The sequence below is a fragment of the Tauraco erythrolophus genome, chromosome 26 (assembly GCF_009769465.1).
Source record: "Tauraco erythrolophus isolate bTauEry1 chromosome 26, bTauEry1.pri, whole genome shotgun sequence".
In the NCBI taxonomy this organism is placed as follows: Eukaryota; Metazoa; Chordata; class Aves; order Musophagiformes; family Musophagidae; genus Tauraco; species Tauraco erythrolophus.
In genome coordinates, this window is record NC_141490.1 from 3,128,800 (window position 1) to 3,149,822 (window position 21,023).

At 48.0% G+C, this 21,023-nt stretch overlaps 2 protein-coding genes across 6 annotated transcripts in view; both read left to right on the forward strand.

The window, feature by feature from the left end:
* The first annotated feature begins 6,895 nt into the window (after positions 1 to 6,895).
* On the forward strand, positions 6,896 to 8,053 carry TLCD5 (TLC domain containing 5). Its single transcript, XM_009986250.1, has 2 exons — positions 6,896 to 7,094; positions 7,515 to 8,053. Exons 1-2 carry the CDS (start codon positions 6,896 to 6,898, stop codon positions 8,051 to 8,053), a joined length of 738 nt encoding a protein of 245 aa, XP_009984552.1.
* An 11,485-nt stretch (positions 8,054 to 19,538) lies between these two features.
* ARHGEF12 (Rho guanine nucleotide exchange factor 12) overlaps positions 19,539 to 21,023 on the forward strand; it is a 76,012-nt gene continuing 74,527 nt past the window's right edge. For all 5 annotated transcript variants that reach the window (XM_086626820.1, XM_086626821.1, XM_086626824.1 and 2 more), the window contains exon 1: positions 19,539 to 20,001. In XM_086626820.1, coding sequence (XP_086482946.1) covers positions 19,970 to 20,001 — 32 coding nt within the window. In that variant the 5' untranslated portion in view covers positions 19,539 to 19,969. The remainder of the gene's footprint in view (positions 20,002 to 21,023) is intronic.

The following is a 21,023-nucleotide window of genomic DNA, read 5'->3' on the forward strand; positions in this document are numbered from 1 at the left end:
AAGAAGGGTGGCAATGCCAAACCTACTCAGTCTGCAACCAATAATGGCACAGTCTGTATGTTCTGTAATAATTCTGAAGGTAGAATTATTTTAGTGTAGAGCCAGAAAATCAAATCTGAAAAATCCCATCTTCCTGCCAGTGGGACCAGGAAGAGGTGTGACCTAGCAAAGATTTACTGAGCCTCACTCTCCCTTAATCCTGGAGTTGGACAACACACTTGACAAAGTACTTGGATGAAAGCCTCTGAACAAGATTCAAGTGCTTGCAGGGCTATAGTTGAGTTGTCCTTTGAGTGTGCGAAGTGATGGTACTTAAGGTGAGGCAATGTTTTACCTCATTGTTTTTAATGATACATTTCTTTTTTCTTTTTTTAATACTTGCATCCGAGCAGATAGTGATCTTAGAGTAGTGTAACTTCACTGGGATTACTCAGGCCCTTGCAAACAAGAGTCAAGAATTAGACTTGTGCAAATAAACTCTGTAAGCAGGTGTTCACTTAGCCTTGGATTGCTTGGGGGGAAAAAAAAAGATCAGGCATTTTTTGAATGAGAGATGATAAAGAGCAGCCCTCTCTGGATGCTGTTTCTGTTCTGGGCTTGGCTCACTTATGAGCCACTTAAGCTGAATGCATGGTTAATGAGTCTAATAAGTGACTATTTTCAGGGGTGACAGTCATGTTTAGGCAGATCTCAGTGTAATATCTGCCCCATACCAGCAGGTCTTGGAGTACAGACTAGTTCTCTTGTTTTCTTTACCTCTCAGAATTGTGTTCTGACATTTCCCTTGGGGTTTTAGTGTGAATTTCCCTCTATTTAAGGTTGCAGTTCAGATTTGCTCTCCCACAAAAGCCTTGCTTACAGCTGAGGAACAAATGGCCTTGTGTTGCCCTCAGGCTTAGCAGGGCGGGTTGTCTCTGCTTCCTGCTTTCCAAGACCTTGTTTAGGGCACTTGTTCGTGGAGCTAAAGAGCCCCTGGAACAGCCTGTGTGGCTCTTGCTCAAGTGAGGTGCCGCTACTACTGCAGGAGTGAAGGAGGGGAGCAGTGGGAGTACAGCTGCTGTGGGGATGCAGCCTTACTAGCTCCTCCATGCCTCTTACCTCACTAGCTTTGGCACTGTTCAGGGCAGATATCTGCCTTGACTGGGCGTTAGAATGAGGTGTCTGGAGAGATTAAAAAGGGACATGAAAAAAACTGACTTTTGACATGCCCTCTGAATGCATTGCAGCTGTGAATCCAGGCAATTAGCAGGCTAATGTGCTTAGGAAAACAAGAGCCTTGCACTGCTGATAGGTTGCCAGCATGGCTCTGGGGGCCTGGCCTTGTGAGGTATGGACTCTTGCCAGAGTCACTGTGCTCTTCTGAAAACTCTGAGTGATGAGACTTCTAATAAAGCTATGTTCTCTTTTTAAAAAGAAATGGTTGCTATAATATTCTTTTGTTCTGGGTCATAAGGAGGCAACTGAAGTTAATGCTGAGGAAAATAGGCTTGAGGGTAGCCTAAGTGTGCTAAGGCTGGTGCTCACTGACAAAGCTCTTGCTCATGCCCTTCATACAGTTCAGGATGGAGCGAGCTGGTGGGGAAGCAAGCACGGACTGAGCCATGTGCTCTGGAGCTCAGGCTTGGGGTGTGAAGGATAGACGAGTGTCAGCTGAAGCTCAGATTTGTGACTAATATACCCATAACCTGCCCTACCAGTGAGTCATGATCAGTGTCACAGGGGACTTAGGAATGGGCCATGAGGTGTTTGCTCTCGATGGACACAAGGTCACGGGGTAACTGTTAAATTCTGGTCATGGCCTACATACCAGACTGCCTTTTTTTCTCTGCGGCACCAATGCCTCTCTGCTGCATTTCATCTTAGGAATGACCAACTCGGAAAGTGTGGGTTGGAGACGCAATTGAAAGCATGAGAGCACCTTTGGTGGTATGGGATGTCCTGAGCTGGGGCTGAGGGGCTGTTTCCAGCTGAGAACCTGCTGCTGCTGGGCCAGGACTCTGCTGTCTGGAGTTGAGGTGGGCCTGGGCTTGGCTTCCAACAAGAAAACTCTCTTCCTTCAGCTGAGGGATAGGAACTCGGTGCACTCAGGTTTCTTGCATGCAAAACAGAACTGATGATATTTACCCTGTGAGACTTGAAACAAAGTGAGTGCCCTCAGGTGGTCATGCACCACGTCTCATCTAAGGGTAGTTTCATTGTTAAATCTTCTAATGTGATGCTAGAAAAGCATCTGGCTCCACCCTCTGTGTCTCATTGGATTTCTTATTTGCTAACGTTTCAAAGAATGTAATTTTAATACAGGTACCTGATTTTTTTTCATCTGTCAAATATCCTGGAGGGCTTTTACAGCTACAGAAAGTGAGCATCAGCCTTGGCCTATCACCAAGGAAGGCTATTGGACTCTTGTGTATTTCCAGTTCTTGTACATTTCCAGTTTATTTCTGGACATGAAGTTTCCCAGTGTTAGCAAGCTAATATGTTCTGTGACCCTTCAGTATTGTAAGATTTCATTAGAACAGGTACAGAAAGAAGACAAAGGAAGAATGTAGTGCTGAGGGAGGGTGTAGCTATACTAAAATGGGTAAATAACTGTTAGCAGAGGTTCCTGTCCCGAGCTGTTTTGCTGAATGCTATTCATCTGCAGGCAAATGAGCCAGTGCAGCTCAGCCTGCCTGTTTAAATGGCTGACTCTGCACAAAGCAAACAAGAAAATTAGTGTATAAGCTGCACCCAACTTCTAGTACGATCCATGGGGAGGTGATTTAACATGCCACCTTGCATCTCACTAGATGCAGATGTTGCACATTGTATGATCTGGAATGAAAAAGACCCCATAACTCCTCTGTATTTTACCTCAGGCATTAAATGGTCCTTGCCTTATTAGGACTTTTGGAGTGCTCTTCTGTGACCATCTCTGCTGTTCTTCCTGGCAGCTCAGTTTCTGTGCTATGAGTCAACATTAGCCCTACAGCCATCTGTCTGTCATACTGTTCTGTATCCTAAGCTAAATCCTAGAACAGTTCCATCTCAGTTGTTATTTAGGCTATGGGAGAGGGTCTGCTGCCTGCTCCAGCAAAGGTGGAGGAAAATAAGATGAGACCTAAGATTTATCAGAGAAGAAAATACACAATTAATGCTAGTGAGGATGTCGTTCTGAAATAGCCGAAGGGTGAGCATCTTGTAGCAATTGAAACCTGTGCCTGGCATAAACTTGAAAAGTAAGATAGGGAGATATCCAGTTGAAAACAGGCTTATTACAAGTGCTGTAAGAGGCAGGTCCAGCCACTCCCACCATTTGTGCTTCAAAAGGTAAAACTTGACAGGATGAAGGGAAAAAAAAAACCCACCTATATTTCTGGTGGGAGAGATTGTTTTGACTGCAACTCAAGAAAGGGGTAAATGTGTTGGTTGAAGGAACATTTTTGTAAGCTACTTTTAGGTGTCATGCATAAGCTACTGGCTTTTGCTATTCTGGTTGTAGATGAAGTGAGGAGAGAGAAAAGATGTGGTTTAGCACTGAATGCTTGTAGAGAGAAGAAATTGCTAGGCTTTGTAACTGCTGCATAAGCATTGGATGAGGGGGTATGTTGAGGGCAGGGCTGTGTGCTTTCCCAGCCTGCTGAAGCTGCACGCTCTGTGCTGTGCCTGGACAATAAACCCCACGGGGTATGTTACTTTGAAGCTGGTGCTATACCGACGCAGTTTTGCAAGTTCTGTAGAAGAGTTGGTTCACTAACTAACTAACTGGTGCGAGTAAAGCAAGCCCACATCTGCCTGCAGCTGTGCGGTCATGCCTGTTATCTGTGGGACATGCGAGATGATTGAAGTGAGTCGTGGGTGCGCGGGACTAATTTCCTGTGCCCACAGGCTAAAGCGATGCTGTTTGTGTGTGTGTGCCCGGTGGGAACATCACCTGCCTCTTGTCCTGCGAGCAACAGCCTGTAGGGCGTTTAACCGAGGTGGTCCTCGCCGGAGAGGCCTGCGGGCTAGAGCAGTCGGGGCCAGCACCGAAGGGCAGCAGCCTCTCGGCCGGCTTTTCGAGGGATGCGCTACGGGGCTGCAAAGGGAGAGGCAGGAGCGGGGGAGCGCCGGGGGACCCTCCTCCCCGCGGCCGAGGCGGGCGGCGGCGCCTCCTCCTCCTCCTCCTCTTCCTCCCCCCTCCCCTCCCGCGGCCCTTGCCGTCCCTCCTCCCCGCCAGCAGGTGCCCCTCGGCCGCCGCCGCTTCCTCTTCCCGGGCGGCGGAGGCGCCGGGCCGGGGCGGCCCCAGCAGCCGCGTCCGTCCAGGTGGGTGCGCGGGGCAGGGCCCGGCCCCGCAGCCGTGCCCCAGCTCGCGGGCTGCAGCCGCCGGGCGCTGCCCGGCCGTGCCCGCGCCGCGGGCGGAGGCGTGCGGGGGCCGGCCCCGCTCCGCCCCGCCGGCCGCTCCCCGCAAAGCCGCGGAGGCGCTGGAGAGGAGCGGGGCCCGTTCGCCGCCGGGCCCGCGGGCAGGTGCGGCGAGCGGGGCGGGAGGCGGCGGGCAGCGGGCGGCAGCATCCCTAAGGGGAAGGATGCTGGCGGGCCGGGGTCGGCTGGGCGGGCTGTGTCCGCGGTTTGGTGCACGTTGCTTAGGCTCTCTGGGCTCCTCCGTTTTCTCATTTGTACCAAAAAAAAAAAAAGAAATAACGGGGGTTTGCTGGGGGTGCCCATCTAGTTTTTAAGCTCTTTCAGGCAGAGCAGGGCTGTTCTGGACTAGGTTTTTAGGCACGTGTAATTATTGTAGAGTCTGCTTCCATTCCGTAGTGTCTGCTTCCATTCATGACCCTATTGCTGCTGGTGGTTCAAACGATAATATAATTACTGCTAGTTTTGGAGGATATTGCCCTTTCCAGTGTGCAAGGACAGGTGTAATTCACAGGTGCAATATATATATTGTATATGATAATGACAAATGTTGAGCTTTGATGTGGAGTTCGAAGATAGCCCCCTTCTTTCTTTCCAGGAGATGGAGAAACATCTTTTTCATGAGTAGGTGTAGAAAACACCTCAAAATGTTTAAAAGGTCATTCTTCTTCCTTCTACCAGGCTTCTCCAGCTGGTCAGTCCCTTTTGTCACATAAGAGTTCTTCCTGCCTTATCTGCCCTGACTCTAAACGCGTACAGACCTCAAGTACCAGGGATGTCAATGGAAACACCTGGTCAGAGCAGTTAATCACATCCTTATTTCATGTCCCCATGTTCCCAAGGTCCATTATACCGTAATGGCTTTGTTTACCCAGCCTCCTAAGTCATTCCTGGTAATACTTGCAAAAGGCCAGACAGGAAGGTTGGGCATTGCAACTCTGACTCCTTGTCGCGTGCAGTCCTTTTGGTGTTCCCCAGCCCTGGGCGTGAATCCAGCGGTCAGCAGGTACTAGCAGGACCAGTAATGCTTTTGCTATTGCACAACTGGAAACTTATGTATCCCAGAGTGTGACTCAACTTCTTTTGATCCGCTTCCCTGAAGGCTCAGGAGTAATGAGAGACATCTTACATTTAATGGAGATGTATTATAAATATGAACGAGATGTAGATACTGGAGTATTGCATATTTGGGGGCTTTAAGCAACAAGAGCAGTGTCCACAGATGTTTATACATTGTAATTTTGTTCTGGCAGTATGTCTTTTCCTTGTTTGAGAGATTCTGTATTGCACAGTGAGTGAGAGAAGGTGAATAAAAGAAATACTGCTGAAAAAACCTTCATGTGCATAGATTCTAATCCTTTTGCATCAAAAAGATTTGGAGGTTTTGGTGCCAGAAAAGATGAAATGAAGTCTGCAGATAGAGTTAAGTGGTTTTCATCTTGCCTCAACTCCTCTCAGACTGCAGAGGAGGGAGTGTCTTACCCAGGGGAGGTGGGGGATACTCATGGAGTGTAGCCAGGGCTAGTAAAGGGACTTGTTTGGCTGCTCCCAAAGGTGGTGGGCTGCTTTATCCGGTCACCATTTGCTGAGGTTTGCTTCATTCTAATCTGAACTTTGTCCTTATATGCTCGTGAAGAAACCTGAACTATATGTTGTTCCACTGGAAGTTCTCCCAGGGAAGACAAGGGGATTTTACGGTGTTTTTTTACTCAAATTGTCCTGGAAACGTGTTACTGCTAGAAGGTCAACGTTCAGTAGCAGGAGGAGATGGCAATGCCTTTGTGTTTCGCTTGACTTATTTGCAGTTGGTGTTACTGCACAGGGAAGATTGATTAGCAGTGGACCTAGCAAGAGACTGCGTGTTTTTTTTTATTTTCTTGTTTGGTTGGGTTTTTTTTTGTTGTTTCAGGAGAGGAGGAACCAAGCTAGCAAACATCATGACAGGATGAGTAGGTCAGGTGGGCAACACAAGCAGAGCAGTCAAATGCAGATATATAGGCAGGGAACTCAAATGAAGAGGCAGGTGTAGCTCTGGATCAAAGCCTTATTGCTGGATGTGGCACTCCTCAGCCTGTCCCTCAGGCACTGCAGATGAGCACTAACATATACCAGCAGATCCTGCATTGTAGACTGGTTGGGGAAGTCCTCCAAGGTGCCTTACCAAGTCATGGTATGTTTTCTATTCATCCAGGCTAGGACCTCACCGCCTTACAAGGTCATTGCTTTCAGTGCATCTTCCCACAGCGGCAATGATGCTGGTGAGGGTCTGTGTGCTGGTGGCCATGTGGTGAATCTGCCCTAATTCTCAAGGATACACTTCTTTGATGTAGGCCTTTCCTCAGAGGAACCGTGGTTCCTCTGCAGAAAAAAAGTTGTCAGGAGCAAGCAACACCATCAGGAAACAGCACTGTACACTCAGTGCTGGGAAGGTTCCATGTGAAATGCTGTACTGGGTCACGCTAACGCTGCAGAAGGCTAGGCCTTCTGATCTGTTTTGTCTTTCTGTTCCTGTGACAGGATGCTGTTCCCCCTGCCTCTGTGGGTAGCCTGCAGTCTGCTTGCCTGGCTCGCTCTCTACGCTTGGTTCTGCCATCGCTACAAGCACCGAAGTTACGAATGGAGCTGCAGGCTGGTCACGCTGACCCATGGCATTCTTGCTACCTGTCTCTCTGCTTACATTGGCTTTATTGACGGTCCCTGGCCTTTGAGTCACCCAGGTAAGTAATGAAAGTTGTGGTCCCAAGTTCCCCAATGGGTGATTGCACAAAGTGAGGTTCTCCTACCACCTCAGTTTCCAGCCCACTTGAGGAATAAGGATTGTAATAATATCTGAGCTGCTTTGTGATGAAAAGTACTAGAGAAATGGAGAGACTGGTACTGTATTTTGCTAGTGTAATGGCCCTCCCCAGCTGCAATCTGGCAGTGTGTAATCACATTGCGTGGCCATTACGTGTGTGCAGCTGTTAGACTAACAACTCTAGTATTGTGACTTGTCTGACTTCTCCAGCTGAGCTGTGATCAGTACAAGCTAATACCAGCCTGCCAGTGCTGAAGGTGCATATCCCTTCCTTGTCTCAGATCCTGCCTGCTTGTTGCCTCTGTGCTTTAAATCTCTGTCTGGTGTCTTTATGTTTCAGGATCACCAAACACAACCCTTCAGGTACATGTGCTGTGCCTTAGCTTGGGCTACTTCCTCTTCGACCTTTGTTGGTGTGTGTACTTCCAGGCAGAGGGTGCCCTGATGCTGGCCCACCATCTCGTGAGCATCTTGGGCATCACGGCATCATTGGCACTTGAGGAGTCAGCTGCAGAGGTCAATGCCGTCATCTTTGGTAGTGAGATCACTAACCCGCTGCTGCAGGCTCGCTGGTTCCTGAAGGAGATGGGGTGTTACCACAGTTTCATAGGTGATGTCGTGGATTTCTTCTTCGTGGTCCTCTTCACTGGGGTGCGGATCGGAGTGGGGGCCTGGCTGATGTACTGTGAGCTTGCTTCTCCCAAACCCAGGTGGTACATTAAGTTGGGTGGTGTCATCATGTACGCCGTCTCCTGGGTTTTCATGGTCAGCATCTGTCGCTTCGCTAGGAGGAAGAGCATGAAGAAGTACCACACTTGGAGGAGTCGGAGGAGTGAAGAGTTATATTTGAAAACTAATGGACATCTGAAAAACCACTGACTGGATGCTGAGTAAAGAATTCCTCGAGTTCACAATCTGGCAAGGAGGGGATCGTGCCTGAAATGCCACTGTCGGGAGAGAAGCCAACACACGTTAGTGATTCTGGAGCCAAATTTATCCCTGGCATAACTCCACTGAAATCCATGGAGCTATGCCATGGATTCATTGGATCTGCAGCGTTTGGCCTGGCAGAGGCTGGCTCAGTGCGTATGTAAGCATATGCTAAATGATAATGAGTGAAAGAAGGGCTAATTTTACAAACTAAACATAACTAGTCCAGCAGTGCAGGTGTAAATAGTAATGTTAGTAGCTAACTCCTTCAGCACTGAGAGAATCTTGGAAGAGAGGAGCAAATAGCACTAGATCTTCATGTTCAGTGTCTTGTACAGTCTAGACAGCTAGAGTGACTCTTCACTGTTAGAAAGAAGCATGTTCTAGTGTTTCATCAGAGTTGGGATTTCTTGCTCTTCCACCAATACATTATGTGACCTTGGGCAAGTCACATAACTCTGAATCTGTGCCTAATTTCCCCATCTGTGAATTGGGGGTGATGGAGCTGATCCATCTGTGTTATGCACTTTTAGATCTTTACTTGAGAGGTGCTATATAAATACAAAATGATGGTTGTTATCTGCACTTTGCTCGTTATCCCTGTGTTTCCTTCGGGAGAAACGATTTTGGTGGTTGAGCTAGAGTGTGACTCTAGAAAGAACAGTATTTTAGGTAGGTCGTTGTTTCCTACCCTTTCTAAATCCTTTTAATAACTTATTTAATAATGTATTGATAACTTATTTTTCAGTAGTGTCCAGAAGCTCTAATCAGCACTGGCACCTTGCAGGACTAGGTGCTCTGTGAATACACCCAAAGAACAGCTCCTGATGTGAAACGCTTTTCTGACTTTTTCCCAGTTCTTCATCTCTGACTGTTAAAACTCCACCCAGCCCCTCCAAATACTGCTTTTAGCTCCTTGAGTGACCATCACTCTCCATTATGAGAAGACCCATCAGGACTTGGCAGTAAGTGGTTTTCTGGCTGGCAGACCAAGGCCTGACGTGTCTGCAGAATGCCAAAATTCCCTTTGACCTAAATGCAGACAGAGTGTGAAGCCAACCTGAGACAAAACAGCATGCCTTGAGATCATCAGAGAAATACCTTCCCAAAGCTGAAAGTAGCTTATTTTTAAAAGAACAGTAAACATGGAGTGTTTTACTGCTACAGTCTGCAAACAATCTATACTTGCTGGTTTTGGCAATCTAAAGGGAAAAGGTGCCAGAACCTGATGTGCAGTGAGGGCTGGGTATTTCTGTTGCCCTTGAAAGTGTCATCCCGGATTCAGGTCAGTGTATATGAACACAGAGTCTGCCACAGCGTTTGGGGATAGTGCAGTACTGTAGGTGAGTGTCTGGGAGGTCTATGGAAAAACGATTGAAAAACACTCGAAACTAGCATTGATGTATTTTCTCAGTATCATAGATACCAGTTTTGACAAGAGTGTTTCCTCAGATCCAAATTGGGATTTCTGGTTGAAGAGTGGCCAACATGCATCTTCAAAACTTGGTGACTAAGGTGGAAGAGCTACACATCTTCGAACCTGTCTTCTGCCCTATTCAAGCCAGAGACCTAACCTTGGCTCTCCATCGGAATTGATGCCTTGACCTCAGGGCTTCGAATTCCCTTGTGTCTCTGATTGGATCTGAGTCTCTTTATAAAAGCGAGATACAAGAGTAAGAGAGACTTATTTTACAGCCTAATTCTTAAAGAAGGGAGAGGCATAGAATCTGGCCTTTTTTAAGAAAAAAAAAAATGAACCTGACTGGGAGAAAAAATAAGTGTTACTTATCTGGTCTCATTTGCAGGGCAAAACTGTCCCCTAGTTGGCAGCTTCTGGTGTTTATTTCACTGTATGTTCTTAAGCACTGTTCCTTTTTTATTGCTGTCATTATTGTAATCATTTATTTTGAGCCTCAGCACCAGGCCTCCAGTGCAGCTCAGGTGCCAGTTCTGCTGTGAGCTTTGCCTGTTGCAGCCAAAGAGCCCAAAGCACTTTAGCAGAGCCAACTGGTGGGTGAGCTGGTCCTTAGAAGGAAACTTGACTCATTTAGCACAGTATAGAGACTGTTGAGCCTTGAAGGGAGGCAAGAAGGGCCAGCTGGGGCTTGCTGGTTCTTTCCCAGCTCTGCTGCTGCTGTGGGGCATGTCAAGGAGCCTTTTTGCCTCAGCCTACCCACCGTATTAAGTGGGTAGAGTATTACCTACCTCGTGAGGTGTTTTCATTTGCGAACGCTAAGCCACCTTTGATTAATGCTTGGTGGTCTGTGTCAAGCTGTGGTGTAGAAAGGCAAAGTGCTGTTGCTTTGAGTGAAGCACTTCTCACTATGACCCATCATCAGTACTTTGTCACCTGAACATGGCACTTCCCAGCATCTGGCTTAGCTCACAAAAGCAGAAGTCCGAGGTGTTTTGCAGTGGTGCTTAAGAGAGTCAAAAGGAATAAGCTAGACACGTGCAAAAAGATCAACCATGCTGCTTCTTGTTCATGTGGCCTCTCGAGCTGAAGAAAGGATGTCTGGTGGGTTTTCCCTAGTCAGGATTGCAGTAAACCTGGAGCCAGAGAGTTTCAGCAGCCAGCCTGACCAGGGAATAAGGCCTTCCAGCAGCTAGTCCCGAAGAAGTGTAGGTGAAAACAGCCTGTTCATTTCTCAGTGCAGCTGTTGATTTACCCACCAAGAAGAATTTCCTGAGCAATCCTGATGATTTGGACTTTGACATCTGGTGGGGTTTGGTGTGCATCTTGATGAGTAGTTACGGTGCTTTTGTGGGGGCTATAGGGCCCATACCTGCCGAAGAGGGGTGTGGGTTAGTGATGGCAGGTATCTATGAAACGCCTTGTGCAAAGATACTTTGAAAGATAATGCACTTAATGGCTGAGTGGTCTCTTTCTTTCTTTCTTTCTCCAAGGGGAGAAACTTAGTTGGAAGAAGTAGAGCACTGTGATCAATGCTGAGATTTTAGAAGTTAAACAAGAGCACCAGAAAACAGAAGAGCAATTAGGAATGGCTTTGTGAGGTAGAGATAGCAACAATGTCTCGGAGCAAGGCCTCCTAGTCTGTCTAGTAGGCTTCAGCATAGAATCACAGACCTGGGAAGAAGTAGTATAACTTTCAAGCGATGGAGCGTGTGCTGAGACCTGTCCTCAGGCTCGTCCTTGGTGACTAGAGCAAGTTGTAAAAGGAAACGGCAGAACTAGTGTGAAATAATAACTTGTGTTTGAATTACTGTGTAATAGCAACTAATGTTCCACCAGTGAATGGTGTAGATGCTTTGTATTATGTTTTATAAAATAAAGATTATTTAATTATATGAGGAATTTCTTTTCTCTCTTTGGTGGCAGTTCCTAAGTTGTATTGTGCATTGCTGGGTGAGTTGGCGTTGCCAGTGTAAATGAACAAAGTGATGATTGGTGGGTGCTTTTTAGGGACAGCCAACAACCGTGTTCAGCTTTCACCATTATTAATTCTTAGATATGTTAACAGGCAGGGAACCTACTCTTATTTGCGAAGTTCTCCTTGCAAACTAAGTGGTTCAGTGTTTGCTAATAGGTGCTCTCACATTGTTGACTGGCTGAACAGGATGCGTTTCTTCCATAGGTTTGTTCCCAGGCCTTTCATGTGCCTATCCTCAGGCAACTTATAGAGCAGAAATGTTTCCTTTGTTTTCCATGCCCTATATGCTAAAGGAGAAGGTTCTCATCTGTTTCCACACCATGAACCGTCAGCTCTTCTCATTCATAAACTAAACATTGTTGCCGACATCGGAAAGTCGGATAGGAAGAGAGTATGTTTTAGCATTATTTAATGTTGCCTTGTGTGTGGGTACTTCCAGCTGTAGAGATGAGCTAAAGTCAGCACAGTGCGAAGGTACAGATTTAATCTGTGTTCTGAGTGGTGCTGGTCTGTCTGTCTGTGTGCCTGCTGTAGTGTTACTGCTTATGTACTGGGGGCTGCTTTCATTCAGAGCCAGAGGGAAACTGCTGTGTGGCTGCTGGGAGCTGCGTATATCGTGTCCTGTTCCTGCCCCAAAGCTCCATGGGCAGGACTGACTGTGCCACATAATCTGCTGTGGGAAGTGTGAGCTGCTAGGAGGATGTTGTGCAGGGCTCAGGTTGTCTGCACAGGGGCTTCTTTGGCCCTTGATGCAATAGCTTAGCACTGGGAAAGGCACCAACACACAGAACAGCTTTGTCAAGGGATCTAGAAAGTTGAGTGCTCCTTTTTTAAAAGCTCTGCTTCAAATAAGTTCCTAAAATAAGAGGAGAGGAAAGAGCATTTCTTTCAGTGATGCTTTTGACGATTGCAGTAAGAGACCCAGACACCAAGAGACCCAGACACCAACAAGAATTGCTGTGAACCAGGCACTGTGCAGACCCAGAACAGAAAAAGCCTTGTCCTGCACGGGCTGTACCAGCAGCTCAAACTGTGTGCAGCCAAGCCATGCTCAGGGAAGACCTGTAGTGTTGTGTCGGCAAAGAATAGCTACTCTGCCTTGCCTATGGTCACAGCATTTTGCCAGAGGTCTAGCGTGCCGAAAGTCTGTTTTCTATAAATAGTTAAACGGATTTAGTTGTTTGGATGTAACCCTTAAATCTACCTCAAAATCCTCCAGCGCTGGGGAGCAGCTGTGTAGCATTGAGCCCTCTAGAGATGCTGGCCGGTTTACAGGCAGCTCCGCTGCTTGACGAAGGGCTCTCGGGGGCTACAGTAATTTATCTTGGGAGTTTGCTTAACCTCTGAGGTAGTCCAGAACCAGAAAAGAACCAGTGGCATTCTGAAGCTTTGCTTTAGAGCTGCAAGCGTCTTCCAAGTTTCATATCTGTCCAAGGCCAGAATCTAGCCTTAAGTCAATGGGCAAATGTGCTTTGACAATAAAGGGTGAAATCTATCCCCCCCCCAGTTTATTTCATTTTTTATCTTCCCATTATTCGTTTTGAAGCTATTCCTTCCCTGCTGCCTGCCTTTTGCTTCTACTGCTGGCACTGCAGCAGAGCTTTATAAAATTAACCTCCTCTTTCAGTCCTTTGCCCTCTTTTTCTAACTGAACTCCTTATTTGTATTTGAAGAAATTGCAATCTTATGATGTTCAAGGCCTTATTCCCTTGCAACAGCAGTCCAAACACTGATGTAAAAGCATAGCATTTTAAGACTTTGGAGTCTGCTGTTAGACTAATACCAGTGCTGTCAGCAGGTCTGTTTCTCAGACAAAAAAGATGAGATAAAGTTTTGAGCTTCGTGGAAGTCATGGGTATGTTCCTGATACTTGCAGACTTTGCATAGCTTGGCTGGAAGTAAAATAACACGTCTGCTGCCATTTCCAAAGAAATTGAATTTCAGAGACTGAGCGAGAATCAGTCAGCGTTAGCCTTGTGTTGCATGAGCAATTTCTGGGCAAGGAGCAACTCTTTTTTTGTTATACCATTATACCAGCACTTTTCTCTTTCCAAGTGAGCTTCAATATGTGCTCTAGTAAATCCATGTAAGAGAAGGTGTTAACTTTTGCTGGCTTTGTTCTGTTTCCCTCAAGTTCCAGGGGGAGTTTGGCAGCTGATAAGTTGGCACCATAAAGGATCTTTTGAAAATTACTTTAAGAAGGAACTGAACAGATCAAGGTGTATGAAAAAGCTTTTGCAAAAAGTAAGAACAGTTTACTGGCAGTTAATTTTGTATGGGAAGGAGAAAGTGTCGGTTTCTGTGGCTTCTCAAATCTTACAAGGTACAGGTTTTCAGAAATGCTTATATTATGTTGTTTGAATTGTGCATTGTGTCAGAAGGTTAAGATCTGTTCAGGGTAACTGATATGTAACTCAAATGTGATTAGAAATAATGTTTTTCTCCATCTCTTATATTTTACCCTAATAATAAAGACACCTTTTTTTTTTTAATCCCCCCTCCAATCAAAGGACATTGATTCTAGCAGACAGCAAGAAGAAAGACTCATGACAGAATGTACAGCAGCTTCCTCTGTCCTTACAAAGGTTGCTGCTTTAATTATGCTGATATGGAAAGAAAGCTTAGTGCTAAAAAAATGCTTACTGTGATGTGGATTATCCAGATTTAGGAACTGTAATAAGCTGTCACAGTAGAAGCTGTGATAGATTAGGTTATCTGTCTCTCAACAAAGTCAGCAAAGTATTGCATTTGTGTCCAAGCGACTTAAAAGCATAGATTGGCCTTGTTTGTATGCGTTTCCAGCATTTACAGTAAACTGGATGCAGAACAAGCTGCTTGTCTGTGGGTAGAAAATCATGTGTCTATTTTAAGGTATGAGATGGTAAAAGCCTTTGAATAGCCGTGCAGAGCACAGCATAAATATGTGGGGCTTTTTTTCAGATTAGAGCTGTGTTCGGACAGCCGTTGGATCAGTCATATCAGTTTCTGAAGCAGGTTGCATCCAGATCACAGTGGAGCTGGTTAGCATCAGCCCAGCCCCTGGCTTGAAAATTCAGTGGACGGGCAAGGAGACAGACACGTGTCTGGATTTGGTTCAGGTTATGATTACTATCTTCAGTTCCCTCAAAAGTAGAATCTCGGCAAATAATGGAATCCCACATACATTCCCAGCTGGCTCAGAAGAATCTCAGGCCAGAGCAGTTCCCTGGGATCAAAGGATGCTGAACAAAGCTGCAGCTGTTAGTACTTAGGTGAGTTTGATTGCATGGAATCGCAGGGCACTACAAAAATCAGTAGGGCAGGAAGGTTTACTGTGCTAAGCTTGAGAGCAGAGCCAGGCTTACCCTAGTCCTGACACAAGGTCCTCTCCGTTCTTCAGGAGTCACCAATCCATACGCACGTTCGGGAAATGAGCTGTCTTCTCTGTTAGCTATGAGAGTCATTTCGCCTGTGCCTTTCCTCTCCAGCTGTCCAAGGCGTAAAGATTGGCTGTTGCCTTCCAAAAGCAGCTGACTTGTTTTTGCCAGAACTGCAGTTGGCATAGCAATTTATGGTAAATTTAAATAACAGTCCAAAACACTGGGTGCATTCTATCACTGGTTTTAAATTGATTACTTATAACTAGCAAAAGTTAAAAGACTTTATCCATTTAATTTTTATGATGGAGGTCAGCAAAACAGCTAATTTCCCACCACATCTGTCTTAGCGCACACAATTTTACAAAGCTATCTATTCTTTACTTGGGGTCTGCAGGAGATCCATTGCACTTGCAGGTAAGTTGCTCTAATGGCTGATTATCCTATCTGAAAAGTTGTGAAGGGAAATTTTCCTGAAAGAAAAATGATTACATTCGCTGTTTGTTCACACTTAAAATCTGAAGTATACCAGCTATCAGAGGCAAGGCAGGGTGATCAATCTGGCATCAGGGAGTAAAAAAAAAGTGTCACGTTTTGCTGGTTTCCTACCTTTGTTTACACTGAGCCCATAGTGGTGCAAACCCTGATCGGACCGCCTCATCCGAACCCTTTGGGGGTCCGAGCACCCCAGAGCCCCGTGTTGCAGCAAGGGACCGAGGGTGCGAGCCGGACCTCGCCGGGAACCTGCCGGGGGGCGGTTTCGGGCGAGAGCTGCCATTCCAGAGTTTCCCAGCAGATGGCAACGGCTCCTCAGCGAGCTTCGGGTGCGAGGCTGGAAAAGCGAGTCTTTGCAAAAAAAAAAAAAGACCTCAGTGGAACCTTTCTCCATGAGCCTGCCTTGTCGGGAGTCCCGTATAAGGCACCTCCAAGGATCTGTCCTTTTTGTGCCATCCTTTACTTTAAGGCAAAGTAAGAAGTTATCCTTTGTAGGACTCAAACCTTCTTCACTTCAGGGTCCTCCTTGCTTGAGCTGCTTAGCTTTGCTCTGGACTGTAAAAAATGTCCCACTGCTGGGGAGATCGGTGCTTTGCCCTGGAGACATGGACTGATGGGGTTAACATGCAGTTTCCTCTTCTAGTATCTATGTCTGTATGGCAGTACTCTCTGTAAATTCAGGCTAAGGGCTTTATAGCTACCAAAAACCACTCTATTTTAATAAGTGCTGCAGTCTGTAATTGCTTATTGATTTCTCCCTCCCCCCTGCTCCGGATTTCACATTGTAAAATAGTCCAGGCAGCAGAAGTGTCATAAACAGGCATCTATGTTAATGTAAATATGCAATCAGCTCCCCCCCAAAAAATCGTTTACAGGAAAGAGAAGCAGTTACAGTTTCAGAGTCTACTTTTGAATTGGTTTATTAGTGCTTTTTAATTGTTGCATTAAACATTGGCATATGAACACAGCCTGTTACAAGCAAGAGTTAATCTACTGAACCGTGTGGCATAAGGGTTTCATGCTTCCTTTTTGTCATTGGTGTAGTTTTGTGTGATGCTTCTTTTGACAACACTGAGCAAATTTTTGGCAAATTTTAATCACTGTCACTTCACTCAATTTTATGTCAATTTATTCAGCAGGGAATAAGCTTCTTTCTCATTCCTATATTATATATATTTTTTTTAGCATTTCCTCTAGCTAATTGTTATTGTCATTATGCTGTCATGCACAACAAAAAAACAAGTAATAAAAAAGCATCGAGGCCTAATATCGAGGCAAATTCTGGTCCTGCCATGAAACAGAAGGTCTCCCAGGAACCCTCCTCTCTCAAGGCACAGTACTTGATGTTCCCTAAGTTAAAAGCAGGGAGGAATTTATTGCAGAGGAGATGCAATAAAAAAGATATATAATAAGTAAAGATAGATAGAGGTATTCAGTCACTCCGTTACCACTGACCAATGTATTGCATACAGCTGCAGAATGAGAGGCAGTCGTGGTTGCCTGTCTTGCACCCCCTCCTCCCCCCCTTTTTTTTTTTCCCAAGCCTCTAATTTCCTCAAAAGGAAACCAAAAGAGGAAGTAAAAATGTCCTGTGTATATATGTCAAGTATCATGTATAAAATGATTTCATCCCACGCTTCCCCTCTTCACACTGAACTTCTTTAAAATAACAGATTCTTCAGACTAGCAAACAGTCTCCTGGCTTCCTGATTCATGCTGGCTTTGCTCTAAGGAGGAAAAAGCTGCGTGTTGTAGAGTGGCAGGGTCCTGAATATAGCTTCAAGCAAGGTATGGTCCTGTATGCTTAATGATGTATCTGGTCCTGAGTTTCCAGAAGCCTGTTTTCCAAACTCTTTCCAAGTCCAGTGTCTCAACTTTGAAGAAGTATATCAAGGTAAGTTTAATTAGAGGGAAGAAGGATGGTGTCCTGATTGGGATTAGCTAATATGATTATTTTTATCTGTTGGCATTTGGTAAGGAAGACTGACGTTCCACAAGTTCCTCTGTGCTGGGAGGCCAGGTATGAATGCCCACCCTCCCTGGCAGTGGAGCCGTCCTGCTTTCCATCCCACTTCTGTGGTGCTCGTGAGCTTTAATTCCTGGCAACATGAGGCGTGACGGCATGGAAGGTTCCTGAACTTCTATTATATAGATGTCATTCATATGTGTTTGTGTACAAGAGTGCCTGGCTAGAATCTTATTTATCCCATTGTGTTGGCAACAAGATTTTGGGATTAGGTAATGTACGTAGAACTTGGCTTCTGATCTGTTATAATTTGCTTCGTGCTCTTCATGCAATGTCAGAAACGGGCTCTGCCGTTTAACTGTGTGGAGTTGGGACAGGCACTTCTCCCTAAAGCTGTGTGGTATGTGGCACATGGCAGGGAGTTACAGCAACCTACCAGCAAGGATATGTTCCTGTGGAGAGCTGTGGCTGAGGAGAGGGATTTCCACACGCGTTGGAATTTGACTGTCCAAATATTCTGTATCTAGTAGGTATGGCAATATACAGTCTGCTGCTCACCTTTTCATATTGGAGACAGTTTTTTACAGTAAGAGAAGGGGAGCAGTAACGGGGCCTTGGCTGCAGTGTTTCTGGAAGGCTGAGGTATGCGCAGAGAGGGATCAGTTCTTGTTCTCATCTTGGATTTTTGTTGACCTTCACCTGTGAGCAAAATTCCTAATGAAACGTGCTGCAGAAATGCAGGGAACACAAGATTCGACACGGAGCTATGAAAGGTCTGGGAGTAAACAGCACAGCCAGTGACTATCCAAGGCTCCAGAGCTGCGCAGCTCCTGGCACTTCACTACTTCAATTTGCTGTTTAATTTCGTCCTGTTGCAAGTTTCTTCGGTGTCATATTTTCCAGGCTGCATACCGTGCAGATGGAGGCACGGACACTCCCTGCCCCCGAGAGCTTGTGACAAGACAAAACAGAGGAGCGGGCTAGGAGGGGAGGGAAGGAAGAGAGTGGCTGGAGACGGAGCTCCGGGAGGGATGGGAAAATGGGGAGGGTAACCTCTTCAGCGGTGATACAGCAGGCCAAAGGAGGAGCAACTGTTAGGAAGTTGCGGTGGGGAGAGAAGGAAGCACGCCGCTGGCCTGGAGAAGGCTGAGGCTGTCCCAGGAGGGGCCAGCGAGTGCGGGGCAGCCCGGCCTGGCTCCCGCGTTCGCCCCCCGCCGCTGGGGCCAGCGCGGCGGCCCGCTGGGAGCCCCGCAAGGGGCCGGGGGAGCCCGCGGGGCTGACGGGTGCCGGCCGGCGGCGAGCCCGACGGACCGCCGGGCGGGGGGAACAGCGGGGCTCGGCCCGGAAGGGGCTGGATGGGGAGGAATGCCCCGTGCCGGGGCGGAAAGGGCCCGGGCCCGGCTGGGGGAGTGGGGAGAGGCCCCTTCCCGGCCCCGTCCTGCGCCGAAGCGGAAAAGAGAAAGCCCGGCGGCGCCCGAACTCCCGCACATCAAAGCCGAGGGAGGGGGGCGTTCGGCGGCACGGCCCCGCCGCCGGGAGGGAGGAGCGGGCGGAAGGATACGGCAGGAGGGGAGGGTGTGCTGACGGCCGCCAGAGGTACTGCCGCCCCGACAGCCGGGGGAGGGGCGACAGGGCAGCCGGCCCGGCTCGGCTCGGCGCAGGCTCCGCCGGGACGCGCCGCCACCGCCTCGCAGCAGCGCCGGAACCGGGCGGGGAGGAGCGGAGCGGCGGCAGGGGCGGGCCGCGCCGCCAGCGCTCGCCGCGGGACTTTGCCCCGAACTGGGCCGGGACCGGAGCGCGCGCGGGCCGGGAGCCGTCGGCACCGCGGCCGAGCGGACCGATCCCGCCCGGGGCCTTGCCGGCAGGGCCGGGCTGCCGCGCCCCGCTCTAGCTCGGGCCGAAGTGGGACAGGCGGAGCGGCGGGGCATGGACCTGCGGGCCTAGGGGCGGCGGGGCAGCCGCCCTTCCCGACCCCCCTGCGGGCGAGCCGGCGGGCGGGGGGTCGGGGCGGGCCGGGCCGGCAGCGGGACATGGGCCCCTGCGCGGAGGCGCTGAGGACACCGGCAGCTGGCGGGGCGCGCTGCCCGCCTCCCGCGGGCGAGAGGCCTTGAACGGCGGCGGGGAGGGGGCACCCCGCGGCGGGCGGGCACCCCTCCTGCCGACAGCGAGCCGGCCGGCCGGGCGTCCGTGGCGGCGTGGGGACCCGCGCCGGCGCTGCCCGAGTTTTCCCCGCCGCTTGCGCGGACACCGGGGCGTCCCCTCCGCACGGAAACGCCGCACCGCTTCGGAAGATTTTCTTCCTCGGGACGCGTTGCTTTTCCCCGCCTCTTGGGACTAAGGGAGCATCGAGGGGAACGGCTTGTTTTGTTGTTTGCTTGGCTTTTGTTTTCTGGAGTTTTTCTTGAGCATCCCCCACACTCCACATCCGTGGTCTGGATATTCTGGGTGACTGCAAGAAGAGTTTTGGAGTTGTTTTGGATATTGTGCTTTTTTTCTCCCCTCTGCCCTTGAACTGAATTTGTCCTCTGTGCATGCCTCTTCTGGAGCAAGGCTGGATCCTGAACCTCAGTGCATGTGGGGGGCAAAGCCTCGTTAATATTCCTGCAGTAATAGTAAAATGTAAATTGGATAATACGACTTCTTGCCAAAGGCTCCAATGAGTGGCACACAGTCCACAATCACGGACAGGTCAGTATAAAATGAGATTTACTTTTTGTTTTCTTTTCTGAGGTCTAGGCTCTTCCCAGAGCTCGTTACTTTGCATTTTCAGTGACAGCGTGACAGACGGGATCAGAAAGCGGGATTAAGTCTGAGTGTCTGGGAATCAGTGCGTACCTGGGGTGGCGGACTGTTAAGGCAACTAGGTTAACTTTGAAACTGGAGTATTTCAAGTCCAACAGCTTTCAAGCCTGCCAGGCTGACTTTGTAAGAGCCAGGGATTGTAATTCAACTTCCAGGACGGGTTGGTGCTGGGAGGAACACTGAAAAGAACTGTCTCTGTGGGAAGTTAAAGCAGGAAAAGTGACAAGAGTTTAGGATACAGCTCGAGACTGAACTCAAAAAACATGTAGCAGGTGCACTTGCTTCTCTTCAGGTCAAGCATTGTAGCCTTCTAAAGAGAGGTCACTTCAGGTGAGGGCAGGAAGGGTGGTTGATGAGCAGGAATGTCTGCTGGTGTCTATGCTACCTTAGGAGTAGTTTGTTCCTTGGTTTAGGTACCTGCTTAGGCCTCTGGGCTGCTTTGCAGGTGCTGCCATGTGTATTTCATTAGCAGTCTGGGATTCTCTTGCTTGTACTGGGATGCTTCAGAGGCAGGGGAAAAATGTATTTTCTATTGCAAGAAAAAAATCAAGAAGGAAACATCTTCTGTGCTTTTGAGGTGAAAGTATGGAATGAGTGACTTCCAGTTTTTTCGACAAGAAGAAAAGATATCTTTTTTGACATTTGTAAGCTGAAAAAACTTTTGTTTTTTATTGTGTTCTCCTTTATTATGCGTATTTCGTAGTTAAGGTGTGAATGTGTGTGACAAAGCCTTCTGCTGCTTAGGCTTTTCATGAGCAATACAAGCACTTCTGGCACAGGAGAGAAACCAGGGCTGGGACAGATGGATGATGCGTTTTGATGCCTGAGATCACCTTTTAGACTCCAGGTGTGGGCAGGAAAGAGTGAGTGTCGTTCTCACTTACACTTAGGCCTTGTCGTGACTCCAC

What these genes read in the sequence shown, in the direction of transcription:
- TLCD5 (XM_009986250.1), top strand. Translation starts at nt 6,896, where the DNA reads ATGCTGTTCCCCCTGCCTCTGTGGGTAGCCTGCAGTCTGCTTGCCTGG. An exon ending in CTGGCCTTTGAGTCACCCAG is followed by an intron (nt 7,095 to 7,514) that starts GTAAGTAATGAA and finishes TTTATGTTTCAG; the next exon opens with GATCACCAAACACAACCCTT.